Here is a 27718-nt window from a genome sequence, read left to right on the forward strand (position 1 = left end):
GGCATAAATGAAAGGAGCAAGAGCCATCCATCAGCCCTTAACCTCTCTCTTCTTGACTGCCTGGGATTTCATCGAAACTGTTCAACTGGACCAATGAAACATACAACTTCCTTAGTAAAGAAGGCAGAACAAATGCAAACTGCGAGACAAATATGTAAGTACAAAGTGGTTTCATCAGTTTATTGCTTTTTGCAACCTGAACGTTGATGCCATTTCACAGATGGTCGAGTCTGTGCAGGACTATTCTAAGCAGTATATACTACCATGGAGAACAACGTTTTATCACAAGCCATAAAACTGGCAGGAAAACAATCTAACCCCACATCAACATAACTTGAGAATTTGACAATAAATACAACACCTCCAAAAAGCTATTGGCATTTACATCAATCAAATATTTTTTAGTTAGAGTAAACTAAGAAGTTCTGGTGAGGGATCAGATGCTCTGATACACATACTTTGGGTGCACTCAGGATTTCCTCCCAACACACCCCTTCTGAACTCTTCCAACCCTTCTGAAATATCACTAATGCCAAATGAAATTAAGGTACTTTGCTTCCAGTTTATATACCAGGAGAAAATAATTTGCATGTTTTAATATATTAAACTAAAAGGCTATCTGTATAAAACTCTTCACACATGAAATATTTTTAAATTAAATATAATTACTATACTTATACAAAAACATGGACTAGAAATTTATTGCTAGTACAAAAATTAATGTGTTTCAAGGAGGAGAACTTAGATTAATATTATTGCTATAAACACAAACAGTGCCAGAGACAAAAATCTGATTTTCAAATTTGCTTATCATTCATAACTGGCTTTCAAGGATGTGTGGGTACACAGGACTTATAAAAGATGAGGTCCACAGCTTTCTTCAGAATTATGCTTTATGATCTAATGTCATTTTATTGTCTTTCAGTATAACGGCCAGAACCATTCCGCTGCTCCTGTATTCTTATGTTATCACTCATTAGGTCTTCTCTCCATGGAAACAAAAACAAAAAACCCCATAATCTTGCCTTCCCACATAATTTTTTTTGAGAATTTAACTCTATACTGTGCATATCTTAGCCAACAATAAAAAAGTGGGAAGGCTCACCACCTGGTGAGTCCATGACTATGAACAGTATGTTTCTATGCCAACTTTTGATCAATTTGCAAATAAGCTTTCATTCCCCAAAAAAGCATTTTTCACATACTATAACTTGAGCAACAGCACTACTCAGTGTAAACACTCACATCTACTACTCTACTTATAACAGAATGAAAACAGACATCTAAACCTGGTCACAGGTCTGCACAGTCCAGTTTCTTTGCAATGCACTGATTTCCAGTCACAAGAACATGTATTTATACAGGATTAAAAAAAAAAAAAAAAAAGAAGAAGTATGCTGCTTTCAACAGTCATCTAGCTTACTACCGTATCATAATACTTTCTAAAAGTGATTTTCTTCTTAATTTATATGTGCTTACCCAGTTGCTGAGTTATAAGCTGCTCCAGGAAAACAAATAATTCTGCCTCTAACTCCAATTGAACAGTCAACACTAGAGTTCATAAGGGTTATCATCAATGTAAACTAAGGTTACAATATCTGTAACTAATTACTAAAGAATAATAAACTAATGGAAATTTTGTCTTAGAGATTCTATTATTGCTGTATGGAAGATTTTTATATAAAACAGTGTTTTGTGGAACTAGTGAAAGAACAGATAGGTCCCTAAAACTAATTCTCAAGTCACTGTAAAAAAAAAAAAAAAAAAAAAAAAAAGCCAGATTTCACATTAATGCCATTTCTTTAGTAGAGGTGGTTGAACTCTGCTGCAAACCAACTAGTTAGAAACACATATCTGTGTCTGAAGGAATGGAAATGTCAAGAGATCTGGTTCAGGTAAAAGCCTCCTACTAGCTAAATCCTCTTATAACACACCTTGGGGCCCAAACATGCCTCATGATAAAGCAGGATTCTAAACCCAATGCATTAACACATCAAGGATTTTAATGTCAAGCATGAACGCTGGAGTACTTACTACTCAATTGTTGCCACAATAGTTTCTTTTCCTTCACCTCTACTGCCATATTCCTCTTCCGCCCCCCACCCCCACAAATATTAGCACAGTAACAGAAGAATATAAATACTTGAGGGGAAAACAAAACAGTCAAGTTGCAACAGATGAAAGACTTGAGAAGCATATGCCTTTCTTTTCATGTCATGCATGAAAAGGAGTCATACACCAAAAACTGGATCCACAAAGGCAGTAGTTCAATGGAAAAAAAATTCTCTTATGCTATTAGACAACTCAGGCTAGCATTGTGCGCATCAAATACATCTGAAAACGAAAACTCTGCTTCTTTCCAGACAACTTAAAAGATTACATATTTAAATGGATCTCTTTCAACTCAAAGTTGTATTTACATAGTTTTCCACAAAAAATGTGCAAAGTAAAATGCGACATCTAAGTAAGTTTAAAAGTTCAACAAATTAAACCTGACTTTAAAAAAAAAAAAAAAAAAAAAAAAGGCAGCAGAGATTCCAAGTCCATTTTACACACACTTTAACAAACCACTGAAGACAGTAAAAGGGTTGTTCCAACTGAACCTCTGGAAAGTTAATAAATCCAAAGCATGCTGCACTTCGATCACTAGCTGTCTTTGATGCAGAATTCACAATGTATCCCACCAGTGAGGTCTTTGACAACTTTTTCTTTAATCAGTTTTTGCAGGAATTTTGTTTCGCTTGTCACATTGTGCATAGTTTGTCCGTTCATGGCAGCCATGCAGAGGTTGTTGTAATAGTGCAAAGGTGTGCTGGGCTGATCGAGGTCGTATCCAAATCCTGCTAAGCTCACTTCATCACACAAATGTGTGGCCAGGACAACTGCTGTGACCCCAATAGTGGGCACATTCTAAAAGGGGGGAAAAAAAGCCTGCTGAATTCAAATACATTTGCCTTTGCCGGTTTTCTAACATTTTACAATATTTAATGGATTTGTTTATTCCCTCTCCTCACTGTAGCACAGAATAAAAGTTAAAGCACGTCCTGTCAAGGCAAGGAGACTGCTACTGCAGGCAGCAATGCATTTAAAACAATCACTTAAAACCAAACAATTAAAATTTCAGGGCCAAGCATTAGTACAACTTGAATATTTGCCTTTAACAAGAACTTTGGCTTTCAGCTCTATTCTTCCCTGTGAACTGAAGGCAACATCTCCCATTTCTAAATAATAATTTAACTGTACGTAAACCCTCACTCCAACACTCCAATAACTGCTTACATGCTGTTAGAATTGACATTTCTTAATCTACGCTTACTTCAGTCTTGTGCAACAGGCTCTCTAACGATATCCTTCAGAATACTACTTTTCAGTGAAAAACCCTTGAAGGTAAGTATGCTAAGATACAACGAAAACATACATAGCTGCATATATTACATTTTTAATAAATAAATATTGCAAGGTGAGAAGAACCTTCAAAACATCTGTGCAATAACACTACCATGAAATGCTCTTACACAAAAAAGGTGAAGAAGCAACGGTTATTCATATTTCTCACAGTTCCAGACAACTACTGGCACCCAATTTCTCAGATGCACTGCAGGAAAAAGTGTTTTTGTTAAATTTTTAGTTATGTATAATTAAACTGGGCGACTCATCACTTTATACTACTGCTGAAGCTAAGGATGCAAAGGGAGGACATACCCATGCTGGTTGCTATTAAGCACACTGGTATGCATGGCAATTCCAGTAGTTGGAAGGACCTGCTAGAGGAAAGGTTGCTGTACACTTGCCCGGTTTCCATACTCCCTCTGTGCTCACTACAGTTGCAGAGATACCTGTCAGCAGATTATCTCTGGTTTGACTTAACATGGCTGCTCTCAAGTAGCAAATGCACTAGTGACTCAAATTGTATTTTGAGTATTTAACACCAGTCACAATGACATGTGAGCGAACACACTGATCTATGCCTTAGGGCATCTGAATGCTTTGTAAAACAGAACACGTCATGTCGGCTGAACTCATACTTTGATTTTAAATAAATAAATTAAGAAAATACAACAGTCTTTCGAGAGAGAGAGCTTCCATATTACTTCATACCAGCTCAGAAATTGCACAGGGGAATTGTATTGAAAGAAGGGGCCAAAACATTTTTAGTTCCTTATTTTACTTTCTATTTTCATACAACCTCTTTCTCCCAGAAGGGAATGTCTTACCTTATCCCAACCCCAAAATTTTGATCGAGGTTCAGGGAACTGTAAAATGTCCAAAGCTGTCTCTTTAATGATGATTGGATTCAGAATCCGAAACTGTTTTGATGTAAAAGGAATTTTCTCAGCAACTTGCTTCCAAAAGAAGAGCCGCACCCACAGAGGCTAAGAGAAAGAAAAATTAGTTCCATTTCCCTTTCCAAAGGGAAACTTTGACACTGCAAAGTGTACAGGGGACATGCCATCCAAGTTATCAGAATTTGTCTACGATTATGAGAAAAAACAGGAAACAGTTTACAGCTAAGATGGCTCAGGAATATCAGCATACAACTCAAGTGATTGACTCAAAAGAGGAAAAAATCTCAAACTATTTGGAATTGCACAGAGAGTGGGGATGGGAAGGAGAAGTTTGTTTACTCTGAATATTTTGAATGCACTCTGTTTTTAATCAGCCAACCTATCCACCTGCTCCTCCAGATTCTCCAGATTTTCCCCAACACAACTGAGCAAGCAACAGTACCTAACAAAATGGGAACTGGAACCTCAGTTTTCCACTAACGCTAACCACAGCGCTCTGAAACAAGTGCTGAATTTAAAACAATTTTGCTCAGGCTTTGAAGGGGACAGTTGCTTTTTGACGGTCCCCACTAGTGATAAACACAACACTTCAGATGAAGGATTTACACAAGACTCAGCAAGCTAGATTCCCACCTCATGCCACTTTCAGTCAATTAGATACACACTAATGGAAAAACTAATACTAGACCAGGCTCATTTTATACATCTTTCCCTATAATGTTTAATACTAAGCAAACGATAAAACTGAGATAGCTGCAATATAGAGTTATAATTTTTAAGCAGGCCTAAGGTGCAACTCTGCAGCAGCTTATACTGATCAAATCCAGGCTGCTGAGGTCCCTTCTTCCCACCCACTCCCTTGAAACAGTTTACTGAAGTACCAATGCTTGCACAGGAAGGTGAACCATCTGAAAACCTAATATTTCAAAGTTTGTTTTCAGCTCAATCAGTTCCCAAAACTGACTTTCCACAAAGGCAAAAACACCAGAGCAAGCGAGAAGGTGTGAATGGACAGGTGCTGGTGGGAACAGGACAGAGGCATGGCAGCCTGGTCTTGAATTGATACAAGCAGCTGCAGAATCACATATCCTTATGCTTCTTTTCAGCACAAATACAAGCATTTTGTTTAATCATCTACAGTACATGTACAAGAAGAGAGAAAGAGCTTGGGGAAATAACTGAGAGTGCTGAGTCAATGACAGCACTAACTGGGCAGGGCAAGAAGACCAGGACCAGAAGCCAAAAGACTGGATTTTGGGATAGACTGAGAGAGGAGATATAATTGCAATTCTGTTTTCTTCTCTCTGATTCCATATTTATGGAATATTTATACACATTACTCTAGCTCTGCTCTTAAGACCAACAAAACAAGCAAAAGTACTTTTTTCATGAAGTACATACTTCAGGCTTATAACTAACTGAGAGAGGATGCAGATGCCAAAAGTAATCATTTTTTCAATCCTCAAAAAACAAATTTTTATATAAAAAGCTGTGCTTCTGCTAGTCATTCTTTAAAAAAAAAAGTTTTAGAACATGAAATAACTAGAGAGCTTGTAAAACAAGTCAGTCAGGGATTCAACCCAAGTCAGAAAGTTGCTGGTAAATGAATTACCATATTCCTGCAGGTAAGGTCATGGACCAACATTGCCTTGTCCTTGGTAAAGATTAGCCAGTGATCAGTTCTTCAATTTGCACTTTTACACATTCAGGAAAGTCTCCTCTCTCCAAAACATACTCGGATTATTCAAAACAAGACAATCTCCTAGCACACTCTCTGAACTACAGCAAGAGGTGGTCATGGTCAATATTAAACAGATCTTCTATATGCTTTAACATCATAAAAATCAGAGAATTAAGAGGGGGATCTGAAGTACCTAAAATATAATGTATTAAATTGTTAAGGAACCTTACAGGCTTCCTCATAAATCTATCTCAAATGAAAGTTTACAGCAGGTTTTTTTTTCAATCTGTGGTTAGAAAAGCCTAGCTAGTGGTTTTCAACTTGGTGAAATTAAGTGCCAGCAAACTGAAAGAGGTCATAGCCTATTAATTTAAAGGGATTTTGGAAACAGGAAATCCTTCTATCAATTCCCCAAGAATCTCTGCATGGGGGAATGCACTTTAGTTATTTAAAATTAAGAAGTTATTCCTTTTTCATTAGAGCTATAGACAATGTGAATAACAATTGTGATGCTTCAATTATACATTAATTGCATGTATGCCATTGTAGCAGCACAGACCATAGCAGTAAAAAAGAAAAAAAAAGAAAAAAGAAAAAAAGGATTGGCCTCCGGAAATCTCATTTCTATTTCTGGCTCTGCAGACTTGAACAAGTCACTTAAGCTTAACGTGAAATGAATTCCACTTTATTAAGCATTCAATATGTAATGTAGCTTAGTGCCTATAAACCACCAAGATCTGCATAAAAAATTATTATCAGCATGTGGCTTCAACTTGAATGCCAGTACTAACTGTAACTAGGAGACAAAAAAAATTTACTTAAAAGATACTCAGTACAAACCAGGAAGGAATGGTCAATCAATTTCTTAGGCATTAGAAAACAGAAACCAAATAAAAACCACATATACTGCCCCTTTACATACCAAGGTTTCATTTTTTACCATTGCTTGAAGCCAGTTGAAATCAACACTCTTAAACAAAACAGCCACAAACAAGCTAGAAGGATGATACTCGTGTTCAGAAAGTGGAGCTCCTTCTGGATAAGTCATCCTTATAGTAGTTTTATTACCAACATGATCTGTGTATCCTTGAACTGGTGCATCATTTAACCTAAAAAAAAAAGTTTAAAGACAAACTGTAAATTGCACAGGGATGCAATTTAATTAAAATGTCAAGACACTAAGCAAAGAACTTCTACTTGGCCCACAGCTTTTTATCAGAGTGGAGTAGTGTTTTCTCAGTATCTCCATGTTCCTTGCCTCACACACTCATCTACCCCTTATCTTTGAGAGACAGCCAATTCTATTTCTGGATTAAGTGTCACAAGTGCAAAACTGTGAAAGGAAGAGCTTGAATAGAAGAGTGCTTAAAACAGCATTGCAGAGTTTCGCCTTGCCTTGTGCCAGCTCAGAGAGGCTTAAAAGGGGAAGAAAAAGAAAACACATAGAAAGTTTCCTGCATGTTTTTTTTACACATATATGTGAGTTTACACATAAGAAAGGTATTCAAATTATCCCTTTACTAACACACAGAGCAATGTAATGCCTCCTGTGATCTTGTACCAGTCCAGCTCACCAGAACTTCAGATGCTGGCACACAGCTGACAAGAACAGCATCAACCAGCTCATCAGTTCTGCAGAACTAACAGTGAAAGCCCTACGATCATTTTTATTTCAACAAAAACAGTCACCTTCATGCTCTCTGCCACCCACAATTTCAGCAGTTAGTGCAAGTTCTCTGCCTCTTGCTTTTGAAGAGGAACCAGTTTTGGTTTACAAAACTGTGTGTCAAAATACCTGTATTAAATTTATCTGTTAGTTTACACGATTCAAAATACAAAGAACAAGAGTCCTAACTGTTGTATTCAGAAGGCAGGAATGCAGGTCTGTATTTGTCTAATACAAACAGACAATGCGGATAATCACAGACCCCATGCGTAATTCCTGTAAATATAAGCAAACATCAGCATGCTATAAAAGTGTGCAAGAAAACTGCATGCTGAAACTATCATTCATTTTTATTGTGCTTGAAATAACTTTTATCTCAAATAACCAAGGGGAAGAGGGCAGAAATGAGTCCTAAAGCCTACCTCAGAAAGCTTAAGCATATGATTGGATAAAAAAAGAATGTACTTTTATCAATGATTTCATTGGACTCTAAATCATTTCTGCCCACATTTTCTGATAACTGATACCTGAAGCCCACAAGCAAATTACACCGAATGCTTGCCTTCTGAATTTGACAATTTGTTATTTTGCTCCTCAGACTTTGAATCCTATCAAGTCACAAGGAAATTTCACACGAGAACTTACAAAAAAAGTCTTGTAAGTTGCATAAGAAGTTGGAGATGTTTTCCTCTTACAAAACAAGTCTGCTCATAAAGCAAAACCGAAGTACTTTGATTCCTTAAATAAAAGGGAAAATATGTACCTTATAACAATATCAAACTGATTCAATAAGTGACCTAGCTCTGAGCCATGAAGGATTCCACCACTGCCAATAACAACACAGCGTTTACAGTGTTTTGACTTCAAATCTTCTGGCAAATCATGCTCAGGTAAGAGTTCAAGGAGGTTTTGAAGCTTATCAAAGAACTTGTGAAATCCAAAGGGAGGTTCATATTTAAATAAAGCTTCATCTTCATTTACATTTTTTCTTACAAAAGGAGATATGTCCATGCTGTATTTCTCTGCAAATAACTTTTGCATTTCCTTCTTTGCATAAGAAGGCCGGCACTGGCCCTGCAACACAGCGCTGGCATACTGTTGTGCTCTCTAAAACAAAACATACAAGATTTCAGTCAGGAAAGCTAGTTTCAGTAACAGAAATAGCCCTCCCAAAGCAACCCAGCAGGTGATTATCACTTTAGCAAACCCAGGCTTTTAAAAAGAAAGCTTAAACCCAGAAACACAGGACATTTTAAAGCAGTCACTTATAACAAGACACTAGCCAGCGCAGCGTGAAAACCCGTAACTGAATGCCTCTCCGTCTAGTCATTTAAATCTGAGTAGGAGCTTTTCTAAAGAATAAATTTAGTGAAATAGAAATTTAAATTTAAATTTCTAAGAATTAATATTAATGAGAGGTAAGTGAATATGGTAACCTTTTTATAGGAAAGATCTGCCTCATGAGCAGTTTGAGAAACTTTGTACTGCTACTTGTAAAAACCACTGTAAAACCTGAATTACAGTTACCCATCTAATTTAGCAGCAAGACAGCAAGAGGAATTCTACATCGCTGCTCAAATGTGTGACCTGAATTCTGCCTGCAGTAGGTTTTTACCAGACACGTCAGCTGGAAAAAAGGTTGTATAAAATGGCACGCTGGACTTGTTTACAAATCAACATGAAGCTACACTTTTTCTAAAAGTACTGCTGAAGTGGGATTTTTTAGTGACTAAACACAATGGTAAGAGGAATGCAAGGGGGGGGATCTCAGGTCCTCTTTCAAAGAGGAGTCACCAAAATAAGAGACTACAGTACCGTATCATCTTACAGCTGAATCTATCTATGCAAATTACACACTGATCTATCTCATTAGAAAAAGCTACTCGTGCATTTTTTTTAGAAATCTGTAGTGGCAAGCTGGTAGCTGAAATAAGGAAGAAGAGAAATACCACAGTACTACTATTATCCCTACAAAAAATCCGTTTGCATGTTCTCTTTCCCCCCAGTATGACTCTGCTCATCTCTCCTCCACTATAAATCAAGAAACATTAGAGAACAAAAGGCTGAGAGAGTAAAAACTCTAATCTTGTGCTTACTCAGTTCCCCTTCTGTACTGTTATGAAAAGGGGTGTGTATACCCAGGTGTGTGAAATGTGCCTTTGCAGGGATATTGCAGTGTGGTTTTTTGTTTTGTTTTTTAAAGATGATTTCTACAGAACTGCCTCTGCCACTATGACAAAGGCCTCAGGAAGTCTGGGTGTAGGAATACCACACGTTTTGCCTGGGCTAAGCATGACCGAACCACCTCATGACGCATTTTGACAGCGAGACTTGGTGCATCTTCAGAAGAACCTCACTGTCAAGGCTAACAGTTGTGCAGCTCATCGGGGAAAACCAGTGCCCACTTGTGTCACTAGAAAAGAGGGAACAAGTGTACAACTGCACATCTCTTAAGTCCACTCTCATCACACGGTAAGCTCTTCACAGGCTAGCACCATTGTAAAACTGCTTTCCAAAGATTGGTGTCGCATTGTGCCAGGCACCAGACAACTGCCCAAACCGTTTACAATCTGCTGCTACCCAGCTAGACAGAGAGCCATGCCACTCCCCCATCCTGCATCTAACACAAACAAAATGAACCACAGGACAGCAGCAAACACAGCCCATGCCGCCTTTTGGTTTGCTTGGTTGAGGCAGCTGCTGTCTGCAAGCAAGAACATGTTACTTACAAAAAAAGTCAGTCAAAGGAAAGGGAAAGGGAGGCAAAGAGGCTGAGAGGACTGAAGGAGAAGGATGGGGAGAGGATGCACATGCAGTGAAGCCGAGATGAGACTGTCATAAATCAAGGCTTCCTCTCAGAAGTTGTGTCTTGGCGTTGAGACTTTCAAGGACAGGAATGTAACAACTCAAATCCAAGGCAAGTACAGCATGCGAAAGAGCAAACAGATAAGCAGGAAAAGACAGAGAAATGTCAGCAAGAATTACAAGCTTAAAAGCCACATGCAAAGCTATAGTTGAAGCAAATATCTGCTATTAAAAATAATAATAGTAATAACCTCTCCCCCCCCCAAAAAAAGCAAAAGCAAAAAAACTCCACAGAGCTGCACCTTCCTGTACAGTATCTGCCCAGCTCTTCCAAACATCTGAGCAACTGCAAGGCAAAGCAGACTGGGGAAGTGGTTTGGGGTAAAATAAAGTTTTGGTCTGGGCATGGGTTGGCCCCCCGCCATGCGTTTCCTTTCCTTTGCATTGTTTTCCTGATAACAACATCTGCACTGACACAATGGGAAGACAAGGAGGCAGGAGTATGCAAGATCACTCCTTAAAATGCAGTGCCAGCTAAAAGCACGGGTGAAGCTGGGCTTGGTGACCACAGCTTCAGTTTGTCTCCTCCTTGGAGCATTTGCATGGTGGCCGCCACGTAAAACCTCCACTCACACTGGCATACCATGCCAGGAAAGTCCTGTGCTGAGGGAACAGCGGCCCTGGCTGGACTTTGTAAGTCTGTAGCATTGTCTCTCACATTAAAAATGCCATGAGGACATGTCCATTTCAAATGTTACTCTTAACGGTCATGTCGCTTTCTCGTTTCATCCCTAAAAATCCAGTTTCTCTGTGCACCTCTCACCATCACCTTTCCATAAGAACACCACACAGGGGTGCTACCGGACAAAATGAAACAAAAAATATTTGCCTTTGTAGGATGATTTCATCATTCAACTCCTTCATTACAGATCCTTCTAACTCTTGTACTGTACGTTAATAAAAAAATGTTAATCAAGTAAAAAACACCAAACCTTTACACGATTGAGGTCCACATATGGCACTTTTGTTCTGTCACATTCTTCAGGGCCAAAATGTAGTTTGAGTATATAAAGGAAGCACCCTCCAAACACAAACAGTCCAAAAAGTCTAAAAACAAACAGGTGTGTGTAAGGAATGGGAGAGAGGAAAAAATTATATATATTTTTTTATTATTTTTTATATATATACACATACATACATATATATATATAAATCAGTTTTTCCAGCACTTAACCTAATGCTAAATGAGTTATTTTTAAACAAATTTAAGACAATTTAAGAACTTCAAAGTCATATGTGCATTCAATTCAAACCAATAAAGCCTACAGCATTGCGTGCTGCAAACTATTCAAAATTCTTCAGAGATATCTGCAGGAATCTGCCAACCTAGAGAGATGCTTTGATATGGAAACTGTTGCAAACTGACACTTTGGTTTTATACAATTCTATACTTGCATCATACACTTTAAATATGGCTCTTATGTGTCAACAGCTCTCTTTACAAAGAAACCAAAAAATGACTGTTTTTTTCCGTTTCAAAGTGCAATTCTATTTTGAAATACAGATTTTCCTGCAAGTAAAAACAACAACAAAAAATACAGAATCTCAACTTGCAAGATTTTGGGCCAGTGGTCACCACTCACAAGCAAAATTTCTATCTCATCGGGAGGCCAGAATGCAGATTTAGATGCTCAAGTTTATACTGAGAAGCCTAATTTATTTATTTATATTCTCAAAACACTTAGAAGAAAAAATAATCCTTTAAAATTGAGTAACATAAGTTATCCACACTTCTGATCTGCCTATTTCTCACTGCAAAGGAATCTCACTGTTCATCTCCAAATATTCAGCTGGCTCGTTTCATGTCCAAACAGCTCTGCAAAAATTACATCACTATGTGGTTAGAGTTGTGATTGCACTCAGCAGATGTAGTTTGAGCTTTATTATTGCTTTTCATAGTGGATTTTTAAGTATTTCCTATGATTTCCTAAGGACTGGATATGTATTTCAATGTCTTAAAAATATGCAAGCTACCAGGCGTTTGCTGCTTCTTGAAACTCACTCAGGTGAACTTGATACAGGTTTCAGATATTAAAAAATGCCCTTGTTGCCAATCTTGACCATATTCTTCAACTTCTGCAATGCATGACACACACTAAACCACATTTCCATACAGATAATCTCTAAGTTTCAGTTCTTCACAGTAACAGGATATGTAGCATATGGGCTAATACATACGATTCTGGCAATCATCTGTAATTCGCAGCACGTGCTGTAAACAGTACGATAACAGTGAAAAATGCTGTCCAACACTAACAAGGTGGCCACCGGAAAAGTAGTACTAGTCTCACCTTTGATTTAACTAATTTCAGTTTTACATTGATAGGAATCTAAAACTTAGCATGTTAGGCTGCATCTCCTGAAAAATCAGCTGACCTGGCAGAAATAGGGTATACATAGACAGATGAATGAGGCTGCTTTTCCTCTACAAAGGTTTAACGAATTATTTCTAGACGAAGCTGAGATTGCATCATTCAGGTGCTCAAAACACCAGTAGATCTACCAGCTTGGTTTTAAGGTTTTTTTGTTTGTTTGTTTGTTTTTAAGCTTTAAAATGTAAAAATTCGAGTCGCAGAGAAGTTCACAGTAGTGAGATTTTGGTTTTAAATGTGATTTTGGATATATACTTGCATACACTTACTAATTCCAAGGTAACCCTAAACTACATGCAACAGAGTAACGAACATTTGGTGACATTTTGGAAGAAAGTCTTCACAAACGAATGAACTGTGAGGGGATGCACTTTCCTTCCTCCCCCCACAAATAAACAATAAACTTCCATTGCCCTTAATTTTCATCAATTATCAGACCATTGACGCCTTGGCATTTCTATTGATCTGGAGTACTTATGAGCCAAGTACTGGCATCTCGAATTAGCTGAGGAAAACTGGTGATACTAAAAGAGAGATCGGGCTCCTCAAAACGTTTTAGCTGCCCCAAAGAAAACTGGGTGCCTAACCCTCCATTCAATTGCTGCAGAAATCCCACCTCGTTTTCTCCATCCTTTCCTTTTTTTATTGTCCAGACTAGGGGGAGAGCAACCAACCATCCTTTGAATTACCATGACCACGACACTTACTTGGGAGTACCTTTTAAAAACCAGCTTGGTCTTTTCATCTTCGTGTGCAACTGTCTTATACCATTGCACAGGAGGTGAACAATCACTTTTTAACTCCACACAGTTATTGTCGCTCAGCATTGCTGTAGAAAGAAAATAAAAAGCTTTATCACAACTTTTTCCGAACAGAAATCATTCAGAAGGCATCCAATGACTATTAACATCCTCTGTTCCCCAGAGATTTTACTTCTTGGTTATCCTGTCAAAAACACTGAATCACTCCTGACTTCCTCATGATTAAGAACATCCTCATTTCAAGTGCACTGCTAGGAGATCATTCTAAAAATATGCAAATGTTTCCCAGTGGATAAAAGAATCCACCCACAGTATCCTTAGCACATGTAAGGTCTCTGAATCAAGAAGTCCAAGCACTATGGTACCTTGCAGTCTTCAAGCATGCTCCCAGCATGCATAACCTGCAAGCACCACTCTGAAAACTGGAGCCCACATCACCAATCAAGGAGATCGACTCCTTAAATTCCCTGATGTTAAAGACACCTGCTGCTCATCATGGGTCTGAATCTATTGCTGACCTCCTCAGGAGCCCCAGAACACAGTGAGCAACTTTCACGGCAGGGACCAAAAACAGCATAAAGGCAAATTGCCCTTCCTGTGCACGGCAGAAGCTCTCTGCCCATGGATGTTGAGCCCAGAGGGAGCGCAGAGCCCTGCTTTGCACACAGGCCAGTTCCTGATCATCATCCACTGAGCAACAGTCTCACCGCTTTGCCAGGAGACTGCTTCTCAGCTCCCATGAGTTTCTATCACCATGCTTCACTTCTGACTTTGGGAAGAAATATGCAGCCTGGCACACCAACTTTCAGGGGCTGCTGCCTAATTATAAGATGTGAACAAACAAGGAAACGCTACGAAAAGCCTACTTATATGAGCTTTCTTTGCACTGAAAGGAGAAAGAATACAGGCAAGGATACTTCCTGCCTTACCTACCTCCTGAAACAGAGCACCCTTAGATAAGACAACCGTGAAACGGTACAGATAGTCTGATCCTCCGTAATGGAGGATTTCAGCCCTTCTCATTCTCGTTGATCTTTTTTTTTTTCCCCCCACTCAAATAACCCTCTTCTCTCTCCACTGCACAGACACATTCCTATTCTTCCACTCTTGCTGAGAGCTCTGTCTCAAAGACTTTTACAGAAACCGGGCTAAGAGAAGGTTTTTAGCTAATGACTATTTTCCCCATTCTCTCTCTCTTACCCCATCTCCTTTCATTCAATATAGGGATATTGCCCATTTGAACTAACCTGAATTGGCACTTTATAGTACTGTCTATTTGAGGTAACGACCAACTGATGTTCTTAACCACACGGATGTCAAGCTGATGAGGCAGAAGGGTCCCTTCCGGTCATCAAATCCAATCCATTGAAATTTTAGGAATACCTAAATTCAGAAGATGACACCAAGTCTGACTCTCTTCACACTGCCACACATCACTTCTCAGCAACAAATCTGAGAGGCATAAAAGGTCAAACACCAAAAACTGTCATGATACAGGGCACAACAAGGAGAGATCAAGACTAACACCAGCATCTAAAGTCCCCTGAAGCGCAGACAACAGTTAAGTGATGCTTTCTGGAATCATCTGCAAGCACTCATATCCCACAAAACAGAGCAAGGCTAATGGTTTCTGCCAGCAGAGAGCTCTACCATTTACCTCCAACACAGTAACACCACAATAACTAAGTTACATAAGAAAACATCCAACTGTGTGTGTTAACCGCACAGATCCCCTGAGCTGTCACATCCTTTTGTGAGCCTCTGCCACAAGGCAATGATACCTTACTGTTAAATGGTGCCTTTTAGCAGTAGCTCTGAAAGTGCTCTACAGAGGTTGATACCACTAAGCTTGTCTTAGGACAGGGTAAACGACACTCCAAGGTCCCCCAGAACGCTAGTGGTTAAGCTGGAAACCAAATCCAGCTCCAATTTCCTATACAATCTGCCAGGATACAAGACAGCAAATAACAGTCAGACAGGACACAGCGACCCTATCCAGCACAACATCAAGCCTTTCAAGCTCATCATCTTCTCAGAGCAGCACGTCTTTACTGGCTGCTTCTACACCACTGAATAAAAACAGCACCAAGTAGTAAAACTGGGCATTCACCCCTCATTCATCTGCACTCCATACCCATTTTGCTCCCAACTAAGAACTGCAGCAAACCAATTGAGTCCACACAGGAAGAAGCCTAGTGCGCATCAGGAAAATCTGCTGCAAGGACCATATCTGATAGCCAGAACAGAGCACCAGACTGAACTGCTCCACCTTGGGACCTCCGGCACTATGCCAGCAGGACTTGCACGATCACATCATACTCCAGGATAGGGGACACATTCCTCCCACCACACTTTGCAGACAACATCACCAGGCACCGCTCATCATTACTGAGGACCCACTGCCTTTAAACAAACATGTATTGGGTATCACACAGGGATCAGGAGTGGCCAACAGAGGTTGCCAGCATGCACATGAAGCAGCCCCAATTATGGGGCCCACCCTGCGCGGCGGTTCACATGCTATGCATGCAAGCGCTGATTACGGCATGCTAGAGAGCTGTGGAGGGGAGCAGGCACAGAGTCCTACAGAATATGTACAAAGTCCAGGGTTGCTCCAAACACTGCCAAGAACAGACACAGCTGGATCACCATGGAGAGACTAGCTCACGCCAGCAGAAACAAAGCACTCAGCACTATTTGACAAAAGGAACGAATGCCCAGCTTCGCTACTTGGTGCTGTTTTTATTCAGGGGATCACTCCCCGATATGGATGGCTTTACTGCCTAAACATAATCACCAGATGTCGCATATGCCTAAGACGCGGCATACAACAAAACAATTGTATTTACCAGCATCTCTGCATACAGGGCTGGGAAGAAGCAGAAGTATAAATGGGATCTTTTCTTAAAAAAGACTGAACCAAAAAAAAACCCAGAAAGCAAAAACAAGTTTCAGCAGTTTTCACTACAGAATAACACAGGTAATAATTATTTCTTGGGTAAACAGAAAAGAGACATAACTTGATCATAGTCTGTAGAAACACAGATCAGAAAGAATTCTGCATGAAGAATCAGCATCAGACTAGGTATCAAAGGATGCATCTCAAGACTGAAGGACAGATTCAGACCAAAGAAAAAGGTATTCAGCAGATGTAATATGGTCCAAGTGAGAGGAAACCCATGATATCACTTAGTAAACTGCTGTGAAGAAACCACTGCAACCACATACCAAGCGACATGGTGAGTTCTGGCCCTTGCAGTGGTAAAATTCATGAAGGGATATGCTCCAGATTAAGCAGACGTTATCCAGAAGTTTGACTCAAATCCTAATATTTTATGGCTTGAATTAAAAGGGTAAGATTAAACCTTTAACTCCTTTGCTTTGCTAAAAGCAAGTTTTTACTTCTTTGCAAAGTAGTGTTTTCTCTTCTAGGACCTAGGTTCTCTTGTAACTTGAGAGAAACACTTAGTTATGAATGGCGGTATGTAAATCCTGGCACTGCCCAATGGGACTAAGGTGCTCTGGGAATCATTCTGCAGCATAGAAAAGCAAATCCCATCTGCTCTGTGCAGTTTAAATAGTCAAAGAACAGCAGTCTGCAAATAGCAGCCTTTTAAAAATTTCCGCAGATGATGATTTCCCTATTACAGAATTGTACACAGAGATTCTATGACATGTGCTTTTTATGAAACCTTCCAAAATAAAGAAAAGGGAAGAGTGCAGAGATCTGAAAGATAGAGAAGGAACTGAATGATGAAGACAAAAGGGGATTAATGAGGAAAGCAAGACTATGATAAACGGGTACTACCAATAAGTCTTCCCAGCCTCTGAGCAAAATAAATTCCAGATTCAACCCCAAAAGACTGAACCACTCATCTGGGATGCGCAAAGAGAAAGTTGGCATGTTATTAAGAAAGGAAACACAGAGCGTTTAATTAAGCATCTCATCACATCCTTTCCAAGTCAAATTCTTATTATTCATTATGCTCAATGTCATCGTTTAATTTGTTTATATGACTGAAATAACATCAGTTTTCCTTTCATTTGCAACAATCGACTTCAGGTTGACTTTTGTCAGTTCTCACTTTTCCACTTCAGATGATCCTTTGCTGACCAAGCTGAAAAAAAATTCTGTCCGGCAGAGCAATTTTTTACAGTTACTCAGGGTTTGATCCTGCCTTCTCATCTAAGTCAACAAACAAGTCCCACTGGCTGGAACGGCATGAGAAAGAGTGCTCAAAAGAGCAAGGCAGGGAGCTGCAAGCACCTGATAGTGCGCCTTTCCAACACTTATCCTGAGCATAAAAAAAAAAAAACTTGAGTTTTATGGAGAGAACCATGATGGTAAAGAAACCAACCACTGAAGATGAGTTACACACATAGCACAATACATGTATTCAAATTTTGTTGTTTGTATACAAACACCACTGCCAAACAGTACTGTGCCCTTTCAGAAAGGGCCAGTGCTACCGTGGTTTCGGAAGCCATAAACGCAAATGTCTCAATTTGTGAACAAATGATGTTTCAATAGTAATACTGAATTACAATCACATTTTGCATTGACATTTCCATAGCTACTCATTGTGGTGTAATTACTGAGGACTCAAGAGACTTAAATTTGCTTTTCATCTACCGAACTTCAGTGATTTGCATAAAGCTTCTGTGAAAGCTAAGTCATCAGTAGGGATGCACTTCAAAGCCTTTTTGTGGTGTTACTCTTTCCACCATAATTTACTTTTGTCTCATCGTTACTCTTAAGTGAACAAGATTTCCACACTTAGAATATTTCAGAATCAATTAATTTAGGACTTCGGGATGACTTTTTACGTGGGAATGCTAAAAAAATAAAAAGCTGCCTATGTCAAATAGGATATGACCACTGGCACATCCTGAAAAGTTGTGTTTGCTTACGTAGAGTGCTTGGATTTACCCAAAGACAAAATATTATGAGATGAGGGACTCCCAGCCCCTTTTGTCTGGGTGCTACCCATAGTGTTATGAGCCACCAAAGGTCTGGGCCAGCCTGTGACAAGAAGTGCAGAACGAGGCACATCTGCATCCCTCTCCATCTACTCCTTAAGCCCCAGAGCTGTAGCTGCAGCCCCCCCAACAGAGTGGCACCCCAGCTTTATGTTTCCACTTACCTCCCTCACCCTACCAGTCCAAGGATGCTCCCATCTCCAAAGGTCCCATTAACAGCCACCACAGGCTGTTAATGCAGGCAAGGCCCAGACCCAAAGAGCAAGCGCTGGCACAGGCAGTTATTGTGAGTTGGTAATTCTCTCTCTGCTGGAGCTTATTCACCCAACCTAAGCAAATACCTGCACAGGGGCAGTTATCAGCACCCTGTAACTGCACAGGCTCCTACCCGAGTCATGGGGGACACTGCCCCATGCAAGCCATTGCTGAAAGCCCAGTAAGACAAGAAGAATCTTTTGTCCTACAGTTGCATACCATCTAGCACAACGCAATCTCAGACTACACCTGAAGCTCCTAGGACTTGGAAATACAAATCAACTTTCTCTGTCCTAGTGCTGCCAGAAGTAGTAGAAACAGCCAGTTTTCACAGCCCATCAGCAAGACAGTCCACCTAAAGGTGTTGCTGCACAATACAGCCTTTGAAGCTCCTGTGAGAGGATCAGCAAGTCGTAGTATGAAGTCCGCCTAAGTGAAAACTGAAAGCTGTATCTATATAAAGAAATTACAAGTCAAGAGCAATAGGCCTTGAACAGGCAGTGAAACAGATGGTGAAACTAATGACTGAAACATCTAAACCGTCCTGCTTATCTCATGCCCTCTTCCTCTAAATCAGATATGCATAAATTACTTAAGAAATGTACCTTCCATAGTGGTAGATGATAGAATGAAAGCTACTCAGTTTTGAGCAACATTTATGCTTCAAAAAAAAAGAAAGGCAAAAGTCACAGAAGGTGTTTTTGTACAGAAGCAACTTCAGCAAGAGAAAGTTCTTAATCTAGATGTTATGCACATTATCAGTGATGAATTCTGCATGAATCTCCTGTTTTTGTTTGTTTGTTTACCCACACAAAACTTTCTGCAAGGACTCTTACATTTATAGAAAAATTCAACTGATCACAGATTGTTTGCTGGGACACATTTCAGAAAAAAAAGATGATAAAAACTATGCAACTGCTACAACACTAACCTCTGATTACTAGCAAGAACTATGCCTATGAATAAAGATTATACATTTCATCTATCCTCGGTAGTGATTAAAGAGAAGAGGTATTATATCAATCTCAAAAGCCTTAATGAAGAGCAAGATTCAAACAGAAGGTTGTTAAATTAAGCCACAACATGAGTAATAGTTTGTTTAGGATTAATTTTGTTTGCTTTTGCACTACAGAAACCCATAGAGATTAAAGATGATGTTGACTAACACTTCAAAAAAACAACCAGGGAAAACAGTTAACTAGGGTTACACTAACACTAGGGTTGTTTGGGTTTTTTGGTTTTTGTTTTAAACATTTCTTTTTTTTAACCTCTCCTCTGTTTAAGAGCCATCTGTTAAGCAGAGCTTCTCAGCTGAAAAAGACACCTAAAAAATACAAACTTTATCTCCTCTTCTTTTTTAAAGCTAAGAGAGTCATAAAAAACACTGATTCAGAAAGCATAATTGATATTGAAAGGAAATGAGGTACACTCATAATGGATGAAAGTGGTCATTAGGAACACAAGAGGTATTTTGTGAAAAAGTAAATGACCACTTTAAGCTAGTGGTTCAAAGCTTTAGAAGGATTCAAAAGCACTTCATTACTTTTTCCAGTGAAAACCAAGTCAGGGAAAAAAAATGCTATTCACCTAAGCAAACATGTACTACTTTTTATAAAATTTCTTTGCACCTGTAACACAAGCTCTGAAATTATTCAAAAATATCTAGAAGTAGCAGAATCAAAGACATACGGAGTAAGTAAAGTGCAAAGGTAAGGAATATAATACTTATTATTTTATATGCTTTACAGGTAATAGCCAGTAATAAAGGTATGTCTTCAAGCTGTAGCTTTCCAGTAGAATTGTACTGTGTGTATTGTGTGCGCCACACTTTTCAGGAGGTATTAATAGGCTCTTTTAAAGGTTATTCTATCACAGAAAAATTTGCATAATTAAATACGCTACTATTATTCTTAAAATTGGAAAAAGCCAAACTCATGCAATTTTTACTAGATCCACAATACTATCAAACTATATCGAGATTTTATAAAAAGTACAAGTTAGGCTATTGCAATTAATGCCTTTATCTTATTTAAAAAAAAAAAAGCTTTGATTAAGGATAGCTAGACCTTGAACACTTGTAGAGCATCTGCCGAGAATTATCCACCCACCAAAAGCACTCCCTCTCCTCACTAGGCTGAAAGCTCTCTTTGCATGTTAAAATGAAATTTCCTGTTTAAAGTTCTGCCTCACTCAGCTCCTGACTCCTGTGTCCTTAAATGGATAATGGTGCTTTCCACTACTGCAAAAGCTCCTTGCTAAACAGAAACATGATGTCTAATTACAAGGAGGACATTAAGAAGCTGGCAGGTATGTTCAACATAAGTTTGAAAACTAAAGGATATTATCTAACCTGAAAGGAATCACAAATTTCAGTGAAACACCCAAAATTTAGCTGTGACATTATGCATGTCTAACTTGAGTTTCTTGCTCAATTTTCACCTGAAAAATGCCAGATCTTCAGAAAACATATGGATGTAAAATACAATTTGAAAATCCAGGCTGTAAAATCGTTACACTTGGAAAAAGCTATCAGGTACTAAAGTGCATTATTACCCTACCAGAAGATACCTCAGCACGCAAAGGGTTATTTACTTGGCTACTGGAGGCAGCAGGAGCCAGCTTTGAGTGGCCCAGGGCTCTTCATGGCCTCCTCCCTACATGGGTCACCCCGGCAGACCCCTGCTACCTAAACCCTGCTGTTTATTCCCAATACTATCTCCCTCCCGCATCTCCTAAATCATTTCACGATGCCTTCAGATCCTTTCCGTACTTTCTAACTTCATCATCTCTTGTATGGAAGAAAAGCTATCATGAAAGAAATGATGCAAATCATCTCTGTCACATTAAAAAAATATTCCCTGAAATCAACAAATATAAACAAATATTTCTTGTAACCAACAGAGGATTGATCTCCCTCCCAAAATTCAGGGACAATAAAGATAATATCAAAAAAGTTCAAGCTAAGAATAGGTAGTTGTGCAATCCATTATACAGGGAGGACTCAGAATTTGCAAGCGTTGTACCGTCAAACTGCTACCATACAACTGCAGTAGAGTAGAGGTATTTTTATTCATCCAAAACACACAGTCTTTGTTAAATACAGAAAGAATTCAGAAATATAATCTCTCCTGACTTACAAGCATTTGTTATTAAAAATCCAATCGCCCTGGAAAAACACATGAGCATTCTCAGCAAGAGATACTGAAGAAACTGCAACACAGTTCGCAGAACACGACGTTTGCAGAAGTGAATCCAGATTTTTAAGCCAAATTTTAAACATAAGTTTTACAGGCCAGGACAGCCAGCTGAAAAGCTAGCCAGATGTTGAAATTAGATTTTAAATCTATACAATGAAAGTAAAAAGCCTTTTCCTTGAGCTGTCTCATTTGCCCATAGTAATAAAATACTCAAGAGAAAGTGGGAAAAGAAACAGGCAAGCTAACCAAAGGAACTGTTTCTGATCTGGAAACCTCTTTCTATAACGCAACTCTTCTTCAACGGCACATCTCAATGTGATCTTTTAAAATCAGAAATATAAGAAATATCCCAAAGATATTAATATTAAAATTTTAGGCAGATTTATCAAGGACATGCCAAGGCATTATAGACTGTTGGATTACAGTCTGTAGCAATGTATTAACTGTTGGATATTTACCTTCAAATAATTCATGGATCATCATCCTACAGCTTCCTATCAGAAATGGTCACAAGAAACGAAAAGTTAGTCTCTAATCTGCAACAGCTCCTAGACTACTGACAGCTTCTCACTGGAGGAAAAAAATCCGGAACCGAAGTTAAAAATTACAGACTTCTATCAATTATTTCTTTTACTGCAACTCTAAAAACCCAGCAGTAAAGTTGCTGCTTTTGTGTTTAGACATTTGATAAACATTCCTTGAACATTATCTGCTTGGTACCTACTAGTAATGAATGAAAAAGGGAAGTATTAGCATTTGACAGACACGCCTGCTCTGATGAACAAGAGAGTCAATTGTTTGAGCTAACTTAATAAAGTCAATAGAAATAATACATCCTTGATGGCAGAAAGAACGTTAGCCTGTAACATGGTTAGAAGCACCTAAAACAGGAAACTCATTACATTACAGAATAATACATCTTACCAAATGAACTTTTACTGGCAAGACTTTTTAATCAGACAATAAAAGGTAAAAACCAATGTAGTCTGAACAATCTGCAATTCATTTGATCAAGCCCTACCTCCTCCAAAAACAGGAATGTAAATACTGATTCCTTACATGTGCAGACAGAATTGGAAAAACTGGAATGAGTAGTAAATGAAAAGTTTAGAGGAGTTAGCAGATGGCACTGACAGGCTCACAGGTGAAAGCTTTCTTGCCTGAAATCATGAATACCAGCCAAAAGCAGTAATAGCTTAGAGGCATGATAATTTTCTTTCACTGTCTTACGATGTACTGTTTGAACTTTCTTCTAATTGTCTAATGCTCGATTCCTACATTCTTATTCCAACATCAGCCCGCAACCAGCTCTTGAAATCATTAATAACCTTAAATTAGTGTGTCCGCCCAATTTTTTTCTCTAGGAAGGATATACACAGCTAGGTGATAGCTTACTTTTAGCCTCAGGACATCCAGATCCAACACACACACAAATTTGTTCCAGCTCAGATCCGGTTGAATCATCAACATCAGAGATACTCAGAGTGTAGTGCCATCACTTCCATTCAGCAGCATTCCCAGGAAGTTTCTTAGGTTTTAATAGCTCTTTCTAAAAATAATGTTAGTTTGGTGTTTAAAACTGGGATCACCCTCCTGATTTCACTCTAATCAAGCTTTTTAATGCTGTGAAACCTCTTTCAGGTACTCTCACATGAGGAACAACAAACCATAATGAATAAATACAAGAAAAGTCAACAAGATGCCCTTCGACATTTAACAGGGCAACTGATCGTTTATGACAGAAGAAAACTATCTGTATTTGGAATTTTTCTGACTCCCAAATGAGCCACAAAATGTCAACGTTGTAGCGATGTAGGAACAGGCAAGTCAAAGCATTTCTGCTGTGAGCAGTATGGTATTAAAAGACAGATTTCCTTCTTGCTGAGGAAGCTTTTCTGGCACAGTTTTACAGCAAATTCCAGTTTTTCCTCATATATGTTACTTGTAAAAGAAACAGTGGCCTGTCCACTCAGGATGTTCAGAGTCTGAGGTCAGCCACTTGTCTGATTATCTGCCGAAGCAGGCAAACGTTAACGAAGAACGAACCGGAGTGTAACAGTAGGCAGCGCTCGGAAATCCCTCCTGCTCTCATCTCACATGCTCCTTTCTCCAGCACATCGCCCTGCCAGCATCCACAGACCCCCCACGAGTGGGAGCCCTGCTCTGCTCCAGTATTTTGATGAAGAGGAGGTGTAGCCACACAAGCCAGGAGGGGAAGGAGAGCACAACACATCATCCACCACTAACTGGATAAGCTCATCTACACAAGTGGATGCACAAGGGAAGATGTCTCTGAGCCGCTGCAAAAGAAGCCAGAACAAATTTGGTCCTTCCCCTTACACGGGCAGTTTGAAGAATAAATCACCCCTTAAAGGAAGGGCCAGAAACGACAGGGCACAGCATTAATCTTTAGTGCGCTAAGGAAACAAGCCAGTAGACTTACACAGCCAAGATGTTTCATATTACATCTGAATTATGCAGCAGAATAGCACCGAACAACTGGTAATTATGGAACAATGTTAATTGTACAGCAGCATCTTTACCACAGTATCACCTAACGCTCCAAGAGATTATGGCAAAAATCACACTTGAGCCTACGCAACCAATAGATGCAACGCCAAAATTCTCCCACAAGGAAAAGGCTTAAAAGGAACTTGTAATACAGGGAAAAACATTGCTGGAACCAATTTTAGCACTTAACTTCTGAAGTCAAGAAAGACTTCAAGATTTAACAGGCTGCAGAGAGAGCTAGCAGGATGGGTGCACGGAGAGCTGCTCTCAAGAAGGCTAGAGCGCTCGACTTGTTTAGCTTGGCAAAACAGGTTGGGAGATTGTTTTTAGACCCACCAAGCATGAAAACACCAAAGAGGAAAGCAAACAATCAAACTAAAGGACAATGCTGGCACACAGAAAAACTGGCCATAAATGCATACTGACTATGAGCAAATGATTCCTAAGAAGCAAAGGAACAGCCTTCCCATAGGAGTAATGGAAAATAACAGCCTACATAAGTTTTAAGAAAGTTCTTAATAATTTATGAATGATCTTATGAGAGAGAGTTGCCTGCAACAACAACAGAGACTGCTCTATGATCCAAAAGTCCCGTCTGAATTACCGTTCTGCGGTTTTGTAGTGTTAGATGCATCCACTGCAGATGCTTTAATTTGATGCATTTTAATAAATTTCATTCAGATTTGCTTGTAACTGGAAACTTGAAACTCCATGGCAAATTTGAAGTATTAGCTGAGTTTTGTTCCGTAACTTGGCCTTCATCAAAACTGAAGACCTACATAAGTTTTCTAGCATCTTTTAAGCACACTAACCTTTCCTCCAAATACCCCAACTCTGCAGTAATCTCGGCACATAATAACCCTTTCCTTATCTGTCTTCTATATAGGTGCATGTAAAACACACAAAAGTAAGTGACTTTTAGCCTGTTTTCCTCACCAAAAGGAAGTCTCTGGTATCATACTGTACATCCTCCTACTTCCCACCCCTAAATGCCTTTCAACGTTTTGACAAATTCGATCTACTTCTACAGGAGAGAGGACGTCAAATTACAAGAAGTTTCAGGAAATCACCAGCCGCATAAAGCAAGAAGAGGAAGAGCTCATTCTCCCTCAGCTGCGCTCGGACCACTCAGCAGCCCAGAGAAAGCAGCCACCTCAGCAAACAGCTCGCACGCGCTAACTCTTCAGGCGCGTTCTGCTCTTTGAGTGAAACCTCTGCACAAGCGGCCTTGTGCCCAGCTCGTGGACTGGAGACATCTACGCAGACAGCTCCAGGTTTTCTGGTGATAGAGGGTAAAAGGGAGCTAGTGATCTTGCTGCAGCAAAACATGGATAAAACAACATGCAGTCTGCAGGAAAGCCAGACCCCACATCCGAACTAGACACCGCATGTAAACAGTTCCAGCGGAGGACAGGTTTTAAAATATATACGTACTTCAGAAGCATAAAAGTGCTTTTCTTTACAAGTTTTCTATAAAATAACATGCGATGCATATTTTTATTTATCCTTAGTCTCAGAATTGAAAGAAAACCACCCATTTACCACAGGAAAGTGGTTTACCTCCAGTGATTTCATGAGTAGTTCCCATACAGTCCCATCACTAAAGAGAGTTGTAAAATAAACATATCCTCTCTACCCCCCTTATATTTTGATCTTATCTACTAAAGCAGAAAGAAAAAAAAACAACTCAGCACAGACACTCTTGTTCCTAAGTAGCACTGAAGACGATAAAAATTTCTTTAGCAGTGATGGCAGAAGTCACTTCTGTTTTTCATCCATATCGCTCCAGAGCAGGAAAAACAGCATCGTCCAGCAAAGAAAAAAAGAAACCGTCGCAAGCCACGGGCAAGCACAAGCCGACGAGTTTTGCTTCTGGAGAACCGCTGGGAACAGCACCAGCTACCTTCCTGCCGCCCCGGAGAGGCCCGAGGCGAGCTCACCCCACCGAAACCCGCAAGCAGCCTCTCGCCCACCGCAGAGGCTTCCTCCCCCACCAAAACCAGCAAGCAGGGGCTCCTCGCCGCGCACCTTCACCCCCGGCTCGAGCTCCAAACCCCGAGCGCTGCCGCAGCAGCCCGCGCGGCCGCGCCACGGCGGCACCTCAGCGCCGGCGCTCCCCGGAGCCCGGCGGCGCCTCACGGGGCCTCCCCGCACCTGCGCTGCGCCATCGCCGGAGCAAGACCCTCCCCGCAGCGGCGGCTCCCTCGGCGGCCCCCGCGGCCGAGACCGGCCACCCCGCGGGCCAGCGGCTCCTGGGGCCGCCGGGCAGAGCCGCCCCCCCACCCCGGGCGGCGCCGCAGCCGTTTCGCCTCCGGGCAGCGCGACACCGCACCCCCCCCCGCGCACAGAAAACCCCCTTTTCCTCCGAAAATAAGGGCCGCCCCCCCGCGCCGCCTACCTGCGCTGGGCTGGGGCTGGGGCTGGGGCTGGGCCCGGTCGCGGCGCCTCCGCATCGGGGCGGGCAGCGCGGCGGGCGGCGCGGCCCCGCCGCAGGTAACGGCTCCGCGGGAGCCGGCGCGGGGCGGCGGCGGCGGCGCGGCACGTGGCGGGGCGCAGCCAATGGCGACGCGCGCGCGACCCCGCTCCGCTCCCCTCCGCGGCGGGAGGGAGTAGAGGGGGGCGCGGGGCGAGGTGACCGCGCTGCGCGGCCTGCGCGCTGAGGAGAGGCCGCCGCGCCACCGGCTGCAGGCCCGCGGAGGGTAGGGCGGGCGCCGCGGCCGCGCCGAGGCCTGGGGAGGCGGGCGAAGCCCCCTTCCGGCCGCGAAACGCTGAGGCGGCTGCGGCGCCACGGCCCTGAGGGCAGCCGCGACGCGCGGCGCCTCGCCTCGGGCAACGGCTGTAACGGCCGCAACGGCTATAACGGCCGCGGCGGCCCCGCGCCTCAGGGGCCGCGGCGCCCGCCTCAGACCAGACTCACCCGCTTGTTTTCTTTACCCCTCCAATAAACATTTTCAGACTTTTTTTTCCCTGCAAGAACGCGTTTCTTCTTTTTTTTTCCCCCTCACAGCTTCTTTTTCTATCAAGTTTCTCTCGAAGCCGGCGTTTCCCGCGGGGGGAAGGCTCCCTTTCCAGCGCCGGTCCCCTCTGTGCCCGGCCCCGGTCCCGCTGGCCAGCAGAGGACAGTCAGACACAGGCCTGGGTTAC

The 27718-nt window shown here is 40.9% G+C and overlaps 1 protein-coding gene across 5 annotated transcripts; it reads right to left on the reverse strand.

Moving 5' to 3' along the window:
- Positions 1 to 155: 155 nt before the first annotated feature.
- ST3GAL5 (ST3 beta-galactoside alpha-2,3-sialyltransferase 5) lies at positions 156 to 27718 on the reverse strand. Of its 5 annotated transcripts, none has more exons than XM_064511584.1 (7): positions 27492 to 27718; positions 13588 to 13699; positions 11431 to 11545; positions 8397 to 8740; positions 6890 to 7076; positions 4215 to 4373; positions 156 to 2910 (listed from the first exon to the last, which is right to left on the reverse strand). In XM_064511584.1, the coding sequence occupies exons 2-7, from the start codon at positions 13695 to 13697 to the stop codon at positions 2647 to 2649; spliced, it is 1179 nt and encodes a 392-aa protein (XP_064367654.1). In that variant the 5' UTR covers positions 13698 to 13699; positions 27492 to 27718; the 3' UTR covers positions 156 to 2646. The 5 variants fall into 5 exon arrangements, with proteins under 5 accessions (XP_064367654.1, XP_064367657.1, XP_064367653.1 ...); XM_064511587.1 differs by having other exon boundaries at positions 13578 to 13699; positions 27492 to 27714; XM_064511583.1 differs by lacking the exon at positions 27492 to 27718 and adding an exon at positions 26973 to 27313.

The sequence above is a fragment of the Dromaius novaehollandiae genome, chromosome 4 (assembly GCF_036370855.1).
Source record: "Dromaius novaehollandiae isolate bDroNov1 chromosome 4, bDroNov1.hap1, whole genome shotgun sequence".
Taxonomy (NCBI): Eukaryota; Metazoa; Chordata; class Aves; order Casuariiformes; family Dromaiidae; genus Dromaius; species Dromaius novaehollandiae.